The sequence below is a fragment of the Mercenaria mercenaria genome, chromosome 12 (genome assembly GCF_021730395.1).
Source record: "Mercenaria mercenaria strain notata chromosome 12, MADL_Memer_1, whole genome shotgun sequence".
In the NCBI taxonomy this organism is placed as follows: Eukaryota; Metazoa; Mollusca; class Bivalvia; order Venerida; family Veneridae; genus Mercenaria; species Mercenaria mercenaria.
The window spans coordinates 47,822,521-47,835,491 of record NC_069372.1 but is presented as its reverse complement, the minus strand read 5'-3'; the positions used below and the strand labels follow the sequence as shown (position 1 = coordinate 47,835,491).

The window sequence follows — 12,971 nt, the reverse complement described above, 5'->3', positions numbered from 1 at the left end:
TAGAGGCCATACTTGTGAATGGATCTCCATAAAAATTGGTCAGAATGTTCGCCTTGATGATATCTAGATCAAGTTCGAAACTGGGTCACGTGCCGTAAAAAACTAGGTCAGTAGGTCAAATACCTCTCTTGAGGCCATACTTTTCATGGGATCTGTATGAAAGTTGGTCTGAATGTTCGTCTTGATGATATCTAGGTCAAGTTCGAAACTGGGTCAACTGCGGTCAAAAACTAGGTCAGTAGGTCTAAAATTATTAAAATCTTTTGACCTCTCTAGAGGCCATATTTTTCAATGGATCTTCATGAAAATTGATCTGAATGTTCACCTTGATGATATCTAGGTCAGTTTCGAAACTGGGTCACGTGCGGTCAAAAACTAGGCCAGTAGGTATAAAAATAGAAAAACCTTGTGACCTCTCTAGAGGCCATATTTTTCATGAGATCTTCATGAAAATTAGTGAGAATGTTCACCTTGATGATATCTTGGTAAAGTTCAAAACAGGGTCACGTACCTTCGAAAACTAGGTCAATAGGTCAAATAATAGAAAAACCTTGTGACCTCTCTAGAGACCATATTTTTCAATGGATTTTCATGAAAATTGGTCAGAATTTTTATCTTGATAATATCTAGGTCAGTTTCAAAACTGGGTCACATGAGCTCAAATACTAGGTCACTATGTCAAATAATAGAAAAAACGACGTCATACTCAAAACTGGGTCATGTGGGAAGAGGTGAGCGATTCAGGACCATCATGGTCCTCTTGTTTGTATAGTCTTTCCAAGGATTCTGCAGTAAATGTATTGAAATGTTTACAGGACTGTGAGGATTCAAACCCACTAATTCGGGCATTGGCTGTGAGGACCATGGGCTGTATCAGGGTTGACAAGATTACAGAATACCTGTGTGAGCCACTGAGAAAGTGCTTAAAGGTAAGTTGGGCATCAATATAAGCAAATGATTCTTCGTAGCAGAATGCTTCAAAGGAACTTAGATAGATAATAATTCTTGAATTTCTGACTAAAGTTAAAGATAATCATAAAAGTACATATATGAGAGGAAGACATTTCATGGCACATACTGTTAAATTGCTTAATTTTGTTGGCACAGAGTTTTGATCAAAATGGCTGTTCCATGGAGATAAAAATTTGTGGATTTTGACCTTGAATTAAAAATGAAAGGAAATTTTACTGATTGGTTGAGACCACTGTAGGAGGGGGAAATCTTCAAGACACAACCAAAAAAATCATAAAATTTGTCTCCTTTGAATATTCATGATTTTACAGTTCAGATAGTATATGTCTCTGTTTAGAAAAAACACTTCGTAGAAATATGAAATACATGTATAAAAAAAACACTTTACATAGACATACATATCTGTTAGGTTATTAAGTCTGTGTTTTGAAATGTTTAGATTTAGTTTATACAACAATTATACAAGATGTTAAGCAAGAATATTTCAGCATATTTAACATACTTTTGTTTTGCTAGGATGAAGATCCTTATGTGAGGAAAACTGCGGCTGTGTGTGTGGCTAAACTCCATGATATAAATGCACAGCTGGTAGAGGATCAGGGATTCCTCGATCTCCTTAAAGATCTTCTCTCAGACTCTAACCCCATGGTGAGCATTTTTGACTAATACTTTATCATGAGTCAAACATTCAGGCTCTTTACTGGTTTGCTTCTTCTTGTGATGGACTGTATAAATATGATCTTTTGATTTGGGTTTTAAAGCAGTTTTTCAGCAGTCTTTCAGCAGTTTTTCAGCAGTATTACAGATATGAAATAATGGTCAGTTAACCTTCCTTGTGTTCCTGGATTTAGTACCATTACTGACTCGGTCTCTACAAATAACTGACAACTTCCGCACATATGAATTAGAAATGGAGGATAAATTTTCACAGATGTATAGTGTCCTGTCAGAATATTCTGGAGAACATACACCTTGCAGGGGATTGAATTACGTGACCTCTCAGTCTAATTATAGTCATGTTCTATCTAGGTAGCTGAATGGGCAGCTGTAGAAATATCTATCACAGATGCCTGTTTTATATGTATCAAGTTTTTTCTTGTCCTGTTTATCAATGCAAAAACTAAATTTGTTAAGGTTTATATTGGAACGAAATGTTTTAATGCAAATAAATTAATGGGGAAAAAGTCAGGATGGAAGCATAAAAAATACAGAAATATTTCAAGCTGGGCAATTGAAAGTCTGTATTTTATTCATATTGTTGATTGATTGACAGGTGGTAGCCAATGCAGTGGCAGCCATTTCTGAGATCATGGACACTTCCCCTAACGCTGCCCAGGTGTTAGAAATGAACTCGGGAACCATCAATAAACTCCTTACAGCTCTCAATGAATGTACTGAGTAAGTTGCTGTTATATTATGTCATATATCTTCAGATTTATTTTCGTTTAAAGCATACTTAGGTTTCTATTGGGTTGGAATCTTGCCAGTGCCTATATGAGCTGGCTTGACAAGATAACTTGGTTGTACCAAGGTGCAGTCCATGCCTGAAATAAAAGTCTGTAGTGGCACATGGGGTCTCCCTTATGATTTAATGTATGTTGATATGACTAAGAATAACACCCACCTCCTCCCCCCCCCGCCCCCCCCCCCCAAAAAAAAAAAAAAAAATATAACATAGTGAACTGTCTTATAGAGAAGAAATTAATGTAATAAACTTGATGATACTTGTATATTTAAAAATGATGTATAGTCAAAGGTGAATATATTAAATTACAGATGGGGACAGGTGTTTATACTGGATTCGATCTCGAACTACACACCTAAGGATGAGAGGGAGGCTCAAAGTGTGTGTGAGAGAGTCACGCCCAGGTTGGCACACGCTAATGCAGCTGTGGTCCTCTCTGCCGTTAAGGTATTGCTGAAATATATATAAAAAGTCGTGTGTTATTGTAAAAACAAGGTCTTTGCCTTGTTAAAAATCTTTGTTTATTATCAAAGCCCGTGCCTTGTTTATCATTTGATTAAAGGTGGTTCGGAGGTCAGATGTGCTGGAATTTGACCACAAGCACTTCAGTCCTGGTCGTTTAATATCGAAGCATCTGATTGACAAACCATGGCATATCAGACAGTTGACCTCACGGAGGCCTCATTTTCATTTTAGCATGCTTGTAGTAATGTAATGTCAAACATACTTGACTACATTCATTGCATGGTAACTAACATCTTGCTTTGAAATTCATTGTTAAAATTGTCTCACTGAATTTTTGGTTTCCACAGAATATACAAAGCTTTCATTTCCTTCTTACTAACAGACAAATCAAGCTGTATTGAAATAATATCAAAATTTAAGCTGTAAAGCTAATGGTTGTGTGTATTTCAGGTTGTGATGAAGTTAATGGAGATGCTTGACACTTCCGGGGATTATGTGACCTCACTAGTGAAGAAGTTAGCCCCGCCCCTTGTTACCCTGTTGTCAGCGGAACCAGAGATACAATATGTGGCACTGAGAAACATTAATCTGATTGTACAGAAAAGGTAGGTTCTGTAGCATAATATAAGTTTACTAATTAGTGTAATGCTGTGGAAATTATGTTACATTACTGATGAAGAAGTGTTTTAATGCTCTCAGTAGTACCTGAAGTACAATGTGTGGCACGGAAGAAAATAAATCTGTATGCAAAAAAAGTTTGTGCATTGTTTGATATACATGAAACTTGATTTCAAGTCGCACATCTACTTCAGATCGCTAGTATACTCTTATAGACTGTTACTAAGATGACAATGTTGAATGTCATGTAAAAAAAGTTTACTGAGAAAAGATTTGAATTTTGTTGTTTTTAAAAAGTGAGCTTGAACTTATTAAACATAGCATGCTGAAGATACTTGTTTATAAGTTTTTACAGCAGTGATGGTATCATTTAGATAAGTTTTGTTGAATATTGATTTTAGAATATCCAGACATGTTTAGAAACTTTATATTTCAGGTCCGATATACTTAAGAATGAGATGAAGGTATTCTTTGTGAAATACAATGACCCTATCTATGTCAAACTGGAGAAACTGGACATCATGATACGTCTGACCAGCCAGTCCAACATCGCACAGGTCCTCGCGGAACTTAAGGAGTAAGTGGTCGTGTTTTATTAGGCTGTTGCAGGGTTTTCCTTGACGCACATTTTTGTGCGTTTTAGCACACTGATTTTCAAAATGACCCTCAAAATAATTCTGAACGCGTCACTGTTGGCGAAACTCAACTACCGGCAGAAATTACGGCGACACGAATTGTCGTACCCAATATTGTAAGTAAGTACCGACTCGCGTGTAGGTACGAAGTAGTAAAGGTAGACTGCGTTCTGCTTGATATTGATGTCTCTTTATACGGGAAACCATTCAACAAAAATCCAGCAGTACTTCTGTATTGCCACTGCAATCTTGGTCAGTTGTTTTCTATGGGCAAGAAATCAGTACTTTTCCTCTGTTTTTGTGGAAAAGTAAAGTTACTTGCTGAGAACAAACTGATCCTTTTGCAAAACCCTGAAACAGTGGTTTGGTGACGTGACCAGTGTTACGTGACCTAAGTAGTGTTGAGAATTAGCAGTACTAGTATCTGATGGTCAAACAAACAAGAAAAATTCAAAACCACATAAATGTATTAGGAGACAAAAGTGTGTTGAATGTACATTCTACTTGGGTGTGTCGAGTATGCTTGATATGTTACCATCAGCCTTTAAGTGTTATTATTTTTCAGTAATTTTAATTAATGTTTTTAAAAAGTTCCAGGGTGGAGGGAGGGCACTTGGGCCGAATGGTTATGGTTGCTGACTTCGAATCACTTGCTTCTCACCGATTTGGGTACAAGCATCACTCGGGGCATTGAACTCTTCATGTGAGGAAGCCATCCAGCTGGCTTACATAAGATTTGTGATGCTACACAGGTGCCCGCCTGTGATAAAATGAGCCATGCCATGGGAAAACCAACATAGTGGGTATGCGACCAGCATGGATCCAGACCAGCCTGCGCATCTGCGCAGTCTGGTAAGGATCCATGCTGTTCGCTAATAGCTTCTCCAATTCCAATAGGCTTTAAAAGCGAACAGCATGGAGCCTGACCAGACTGCGCGGATGAGCAGGCTGGTCTGGATCCATGCTGGTCGCATACCCACTATGTTGGTTTTCTCATGGCACGGCTCAAATAATGTGTAGAGGAGCACATGGTGGTCTTCCTCCACCATCAAAACTGGAAAGTCGCTGTATGTAATTGGTGCGACATTAAACCCAACAAAAGAAACAAGCATAGTGTTTGATAAAATTGTAATTAATTAATAATTATTTCTGTTATACAGGTATGCAACAGAAGTTGATGTAGATTTTGTACGCAAGTCTGTGAGAGCTATTGGTCGCTGTGCTATAAAGGTAGAACCTGCAGCGGAACGATGCGTGAGCACATTGTTAGATCTTATACAGACCAAAGTCAACTATGTTGTCCAGGAAGCTATTGTTGTTATTAAGGTGAGACAATTGAGGCAGTTTAATCATGAAACACAAGAGATTGTTTTGAAGTAAGATTTTCCAGTCAGGTCTTTCATGACATTACTGTGACTTTTTCTTTTGATATATTCTATATTTTGCTCTGTTAAAACTAATGATATACATCTTTTGATATACCCCATTAAACTGAAGTACTGAATATCCAATTTAATATGTCAACAGATTTTCTGTGCTGTAATATATATACAAAATGTTATATACAGATGGTTAAATTTCCATTCCTTTTTCAACTGAATTTCTTCATTTTCTTCTTTTATTGGTTAAAATAGTTGAATGGTTAGCACAATATTTGTACAGACATTTGAGATATTTTGCATTATTTTAATTAAGTGTAAATTTTAAATTTGTTCTTTCCAGGATATTTTCCGTAAATACCCGAACAAATATGAAAGCATCATTGCCACACTCTGCGAGAACTTGGACACTCTAGATGAGCCAGAAGCTCGCGCCTCCATGATCTGGATCATTGGAGAGTATGCAGAACGTATTGACAATGCTGATGAGTTACTAGAAAGTTTCCTCGAGGGATTCCAGGACGAGAACACGCAGGTCCAACTGCAGCTGTTGACAGCCATTGTGAAACTGTTCCTAAAGAGACCCACAGATACACAGGAACTAGTGCAGCAAGTCCTCAGTCTCTCTACACAGGTTTGTACTAGAACTGTGAAGAGGATATCTTTTAGTATGTATATGCAGAAAGTTTGGTATGAATGCTCTTAAAATCTTCAACTCCTGCTGAGGTTGATACAAGGGAAAGCCTGCACAGCAACAGACAGTTTCGGTTTACCAGACCTGAGTCTGAGGCTATACATAGTCTCAAATCACTGGCATCTGATTGGTTATTTCCAAGTACAGTTATGAGATCAGCCAGTCACAAGGCTGCATTCTGAGACTGATCTCGAACCCTTAGCCTGCTACATTTCTAAAGCAAACAGTGCAGGCTGATCTTGGTCTGCACTGGTCGCCAAGGCAGAATCACTTGCGGCTAGCAGGCTAAAGGTTAATTAACTTTTATAATCTTAGAGCCTGAAAATGCAAGCTAGGTCCCCAAAACATGCATAGTTTTTAGCCTTGGATCTTTTTACTACAGGAAATTTGTTGCCTTACTCTGTCAGTTTTCACTGATTTGAAGAAAACTTAGTAACTTTAAAGACACATGAACAAACTGTGCAAGCACTTTGCCTTGCCTTACTGACCTAAATTACTGTGATACTACTGAAAAGTTATTGTTGAAATATGTCTTTTAATGAAATGGTAAAACATAGAGATGAGAGAAAACCATAATATTTTTTATTCCTCAGTCGTATTGTATAATGACATGTGCATTCTTTGACATATTCTGTTGTAAACATGTAGTCTATTTATTGTTTTAACAGGACAGTGATAACCCTGATTTACGTGACAGAGGCTACATATACTGGAGATTACTCTCCACTGACCCAGCCGCTGCTAAAGAAGTTGTACTTGCCGAGAAACCTCTGATCTCGGAGGAGACAGATCTGATTGAGCCGACCCTGCTTGACGAACTGATCTGCCACATCTCCAGTCTGGCGTCAGTGTATCATAAACCACCCAACGCATTTGTGGAAGGGCGGGGTGGTCAGAGAAGAGTACTACCAGTTAAATCTCAAGGGTAAGTATACGAACAAGACTGCAGTATAATAAATAGTGAATGTTTGATTCGGTAATCTGTAGCTTCTGTTTGAATTGTTTTCTCCTTCGTGATACTTGAATTTATTTATTCATCATTACTATTTCATTAAGTATTTTACACCTGAAATTTATCACTTTTGATAGGGAAGGAACAACAGAGGAAACAACAGCACCTGTTGAGACCACACAGCAACCACCACAGCCAACAGTTATACCTGGAGCTGACTCCCTCATCGGTGACCTTCTTGATATAGATCTCGGACCGGGTCCGTCAATGATGCAACAGCAGATGTATCCGCAGCAACCAGCAGCGCCAGTACCTGCTGGCGGAGCTGGTGGTGGTATGGATATATTTGGAGAAGGGTTCGATAATCTAGTAAGTTTTGGTGTTTTTCTTTCTCCTTACAGTTTTCTGAAGTTTAATAATTTGGAAAAATAATTTAAAAATCATATGAAAATATATTTTGTCAGGTGAGCTGCATGCTGACCTGTTGCTGTTTCTGTTATGGGATAAGTTCGTGACAAGTCCTAATATGCATGGTATTTGATTTAAGTTAAATCCCCAATTTCAGTTTTTGACAGTTTGATCTGAAAAATTATGTGTGAAGCAGTCCAGCAGTTACCTTTCTGTTTAATGTTGTGAATTTATTATTTGAAGTTCTAGATTTATGACTTATTTGTAGAATATGGTTGAAAATGATGGGAACCCACTGCATTTAAAATTCATTTATACAAAGAAGCATTAGCAGACAGGGTAATAAGAAGTAGAGCTTGGGATGTCATAGATTCCAATGATTTTAGTATATCAACAGTATAATAAAATTAGATTCAGTATCAAATATTGAATCATACTCGGAGCACTGAGAAAAAAGATGGTCACCAACTAGAAGTAATTGATTATATTTTTAATTTGGTTCCCTTATAGCTTGGAGGTGGACCATCAGGAGGAGACATGTTAGGTGGCCTTGGAGACATATTTGGAATGCCTCAGTCACAATCATACGTTCCACCACAGGAAGTATGGCTCTCGGCTCCAAAAGGAAAGGGACTTGAGATCACAGGAACCTTTGCACGAAAAAATAACCAAATTAATATGGAACTTACTTTTACAAACAAAGCAATGCAGCCTATGACTGGATTTGCAATTCAATTTAACAAAAACAGGTAACAACATGTCAAAGTTTATGCATAATAATAGGGATGTCAACGAATACCAAAACTGGTATCCGAATATTCGGTCAGCCATCCAAACGAATATCCGGATATTCGTTCCAGCACATAACATCTCTTTTCTGATGACCTAAACGTATTTATATAGGGCCTTATAATGTTTTACTAGGACCCGTACTGGCAATAAATTAGCGGTCGCCATTTTGAAAAGAAGAAAGATCTCTGACAAGATTTTTCTACTTTTGGTTTCGTTTTAGTTTTATTATGCAAATTGGACAGATTCGAATCCCTTATATGTAATTCTTTGTTTAAATCCGGGTAGAAAATGTTTTATTTAAAAAATAGGCTTTATATAATTGCAAACTCACTATGAAAAGACTCAGATGGATTTGTTTCTTGATTACACAAAAACAGTAATGAAATGATGTAAAAGGTTTGTTTCATTTATTACACAAAGAACAGATGAGTAAAATCAAACATTTACGCTATAAACCAGCAACTAAGATAATAACAACAATGTAAACTTCTTTACAACGTCTGTCAATAGATTGTCTTTAATAATGATGTTTTCCTAGTGATTGTATGTATAATATCTTTTGATTTTTTTCTCATTTACAAAATCACTAATTAAATGTTAATTTGAAAATGTAGAAGGGCGTAACCTTCTATCGACCAGTAATATATGTATTACAGCGAAACATGTTTCTAGTTGTTAATCTATTTCATAAAGCGTGAAATTCAAACATGTTTAAAAGTGCAGTGTTAATATTTATCAACAAATGTTTGTTGCAGCCGGCGTCAGTAAACGAGCGTATATGCACCTGTACTAATTATCACTTTCGCATTCTCTAACGTCTTTTGTTTAAAGTTGCAATATTTACCGACAGTTTGTAAACACGTATTTTAAATTATGTATAATTATTAATTAACAATAATTACATCGTCAAACAGGACTAGCTAAGATGACAAGTATGTTTCGCACGCCTGTCGGTTAGGTGTCATCACCATGGCGACTGTGTATTACGTTTTGACATGCTATTTACGTGAGGAAAAATTATAATGCTATGAACACAAAAATAAATATTTCAGTAATATGTATGTTACCACGGAATATTCGAATACTTAAATTAGATCCGAATATTTGGACCCATGACCGAATAACCGGATATCCGTTGATATCCCTACTTAATAATACTATGAAATAGAATTAGGAAGCTATATGGTGTCTCAAAATGTTTGATAATATATTTTAATAAAGTAGATTTCACTTAAATCATTTATCATTTGTGTATATTTTATCTTCTGTGGAAAAAAAAAGAAAAAAAATGTTTAAGAAAAGCCATTGGGACCACTTTGAGAAATTTAATGTTGTTGTAAAGCTGTTTTAATATATTTGGATAATTTCTAGCAGCTGCAAATATTTATATTTTCCTTTCAGTTTTGGGCTGATGCCAGCACAAGTTTTAAATATTCGTACACCTCTACCACCCAACCAGAGTGCTAGTGCGTCATTACCATTGAATACTCAAGGACCTGTACAGAAAATGGAGCCACTTACTTTATTACAGGTACAGTTGTTTATAGTTTATCATTGCAATGTTCAGGGGCCACTGTGGCTGAGGGGTTCAGGTTGCTGATTTAGAACCGCTCACATGTCGGTTCGAAGCCTGCTTTTGCCTAGTTAGAAGCCTTCTGTGATCTTGCTGGGTTTTAGAAGGTCAAGGGTTCTGCCAAGTGCCCAATTTTGCTGAAAATAATGCCCAAGGTCCGCTGGGGTTTTCCTCCAACATTGAAGCTGGAAAACAGCTATTTGACCTGAACAAAGAAACAGATCCGACAGATACACTCGAAACCCGTTATAACGCTTCTCGATATACCGCGGTCCTCGGTATAACGCTGTATGGCCTTGGAGCCCAAATTTTTTAGGGTAAAAAAATCAAAAAGAAAAAAAAAAATCCACGGATGTTACTTAATTTGATCATAACCAGCGTTAAAACTACAAGTACCTGTGTACTTTAACACCTTTCCATGACAACTGTCACAAAAATCAATAATCGTCTGCTAGCTTACTTGTTTGCATATCGCCTTTGTTTAAGTTTCAATACATGTAGACATGTGACAATTATACAATCAGTACCGTGTCAAAATTAGATTGTTTGCATAACAAGCGTGTAACATTGGTCAGTCAACTACATTTTTTTTGTACATTGTATTTGTTTTTATTGGAGGAAAATATCAAGCTTGTTGTCATGCCATGCCATGATTGTTCTGGCACAACGTTATTTATTAGCCCACCATCATCAGATGGTGGGCTATTAAAATCACTCTGCGTCCGTGGTCCGTCCGTCCGTCATTCCGTCCGTCCGTCCGTCAGTCCGTCCGTCCGTTAACAATTTCTCGTTATCGAATCTCCTCAGAAACTACTGGGGGGATTTTGACCAAACTTTGTCAGAATGATGTTTTGGTACCCTAGTTGTGTCCCCCTGAAAATCAGACTGGTTCAACAATTTATGAGTGAGTTATGGCCCTTTGTTTATTTCTATATTTTACATAGATTTATATAGGGAAAAACTTTGAAAACCTTCTTATCCAAAACCACAGAGCCTAGGGCTTTGATATTTGGTTTGAAGCATCATCTAGTGGTTCTCTACCAAGATGATTCAAATTATTTCTCTGGGGTCAAATATGGCGCCGCCCTGGGGGTCACATAGTTTATAATGACTTATATAGGGAAAAACTTTGAATAACCCCTTGTCCAAAACCACTGGGCCTAGGGCTTTGATATTTTGTATGTGACATCATCTAGTGGTCTTCAACTAAGATTGTTCATATTTTACTCCTAGGGTCAAATATGGCCCCGCCCTGGGGGTCATATGGTTTTACATAGACTTATATAAGGAAAAACTTTGAAAATCTTCTTGTCCAAACCACAAAGCCTAAGGCTTTGATACTTGTAATGTAGAAGTTTGTTCAAATTATCGCCCTAGGGTCAAAAATGGCCCCGCCCCGGGGGTCACATGGTTCATATAGACTTATATAGGGAAAAGCTTTTAAAATGTTCTTGTCAATAACTACAACATTCAAATTTGGACCACATGTATATTTTTGAGTGGCAAGATGAACCTTGACATGAGTTGACCTTGATTTTGACCTGGTGACCTACTTTCACATTTCTGTAGCTACAGCCATCAAATTTGAACCACATGTATATTTTTGAGTGGCAAGATGAACCTTGACATGAGTTGACCTTGATTTTGACCTAGTGACCTACTTTCACATTTCTGTAGCTACAGCCTTCAAATTTGGACCACATGCATAGTTTTGTGCACTGGAAAAAACTTTGACCTTGAATTTGACCTAGTGACCTACTTTCACATTTTTGAAGGTACAGGCGTCAAATTTTGAACCATATGCATAGTACCGTGTTTCAAAGTGAAATTTGACATTGATTTTGACCTAGTGACCTACTTTCACATTTCTCAAGCTACAGCCTTCAAATTTGGACCACATGCATAGTTTTGTGTACCGAAAAAAACTTTGACCTTCACATTGACCTAGTGACCTACTTTCACATTTTTAAGGTAAAGGCTTCAAATTTGGACCACATGCATAGTTTTGTATTCCGAAATAGAATTTGACCATGATTTTGACCTAGTGACCTACTTTTACATTTCTCAAGCTACAGCCTTCAAATTTGGACCACTTGCATAGTTTTTTGTACCAAAATGAACTTTGACCTTTACAGTGACCTAGTGACCTACTTTCACATATTGAAGGTACAGGCTTCAAATTTGGACCGCATGCATAGTTTTGTATTCCGAAATAGAATTTGACCTTGATTTTGACCTAGTGACCTACTTTTACATTTCGCAAGCTACAGCCTTCGAATTTGGACCACTTGCATAGTTTTGTGTACCAAAATGAACTTTGACCCTAAGATTTACCTAGTGACCTTCTTTCACATTTCTGTAGCTACAGGCTTCAAATTTAGACCACATGCATAGGATTGTGTACCGAAACAAACTTTGACCTTGACATTGACCGGGTGATCTACTTTCACATTTCTCAAGCTACAGCTTTCGAATTTGGACCACATGCACAGTGTTGTGTACGGAAATGAAATTTGACCTTGAGGTAGTCAGTAAGTCTTAAAATTTGGAACACTCAAAAATGGCACATTGGTGGGCGCCAAGATCACTCTGTGATCTCTTGTTTTTCAGGTTGCCATTAAGAACAGCATAGATGTTTTCTATTTGTCGACACAAGTACCATTACATGTATTGTTCACAGAGGATGGAGAAATGGATAAAAAAGTATTTTTAGCCACATGGAAAGACATTCCAGCCCAGAATGAGGTCCAGTACACTATACAGAATGATCAACATAATGCTGGTAAGTATAACATGTCATTTTAGTTTGCCTACCTACTTATCTAAGTAGGTAGATTGAAGGGAAGGATTGTGATTTTTTGATGCACTTTCACTATATTTCTGTTGTAAGGTACTGAGTTTGGACTCAACTACTGTCCAACACAAAGGGATTTAATCACTCCAGTGAAAGTACAAGTTTTCTCAGATATGCCTAATTTAACTGTCTAACAGGGAAATAGTTGAACATGCTGTCTCCTG

At 37.2% G+C, this 12,971-nt stretch overlaps 1 protein-coding gene across 1 annotated transcript in view; it reads left to right on the top strand.

Moving 5' to 3' along the window:
* Positions 1-12,971, top strand: part of LOC123533744 (AP-1 complex subunit beta-1-like) — a 28,577-nt gene that overhangs the window by 13,264 nt on the left and 2,342 nt on the right. The window contains exons 5-17 of the mRNA XM_045315575.2: positions 816-929; positions 1,489-1,620; positions 2,246-2,370; positions 2,749-2,884; positions 3,353-3,507; positions 3,957-4,097; positions 5,316-5,481; positions 5,878-6,168; positions 6,897-7,153; positions 7,318-7,549; positions 8,099-8,337; positions 9,782-9,911; positions 12,564-12,735. Coding sequence (XP_045171510.2) covers positions 816-929; positions 1,489-1,620; positions 2,246-2,370; positions 2,749-2,884; positions 3,353-3,507; positions 3,957-4,097; positions 5,316-5,481; positions 5,878-6,168; positions 6,897-7,153; positions 7,318-7,549; positions 8,099-8,337; positions 9,782-9,911; positions 12,564-12,735 — 2,290 coding nt within the window. The remainder of the gene's footprint in view (positions 1-815; positions 930-1,488; positions 1,621-2,245; positions 2,371-2,748; positions 2,885-3,352; positions 3,508-3,956; positions 4,098-5,315; positions 5,482-5,877; positions 6,169-6,896; positions 7,154-7,317; positions 7,550-8,098; positions 8,338-9,781; positions 9,912-12,563; positions 12,736-12,971) is intronic.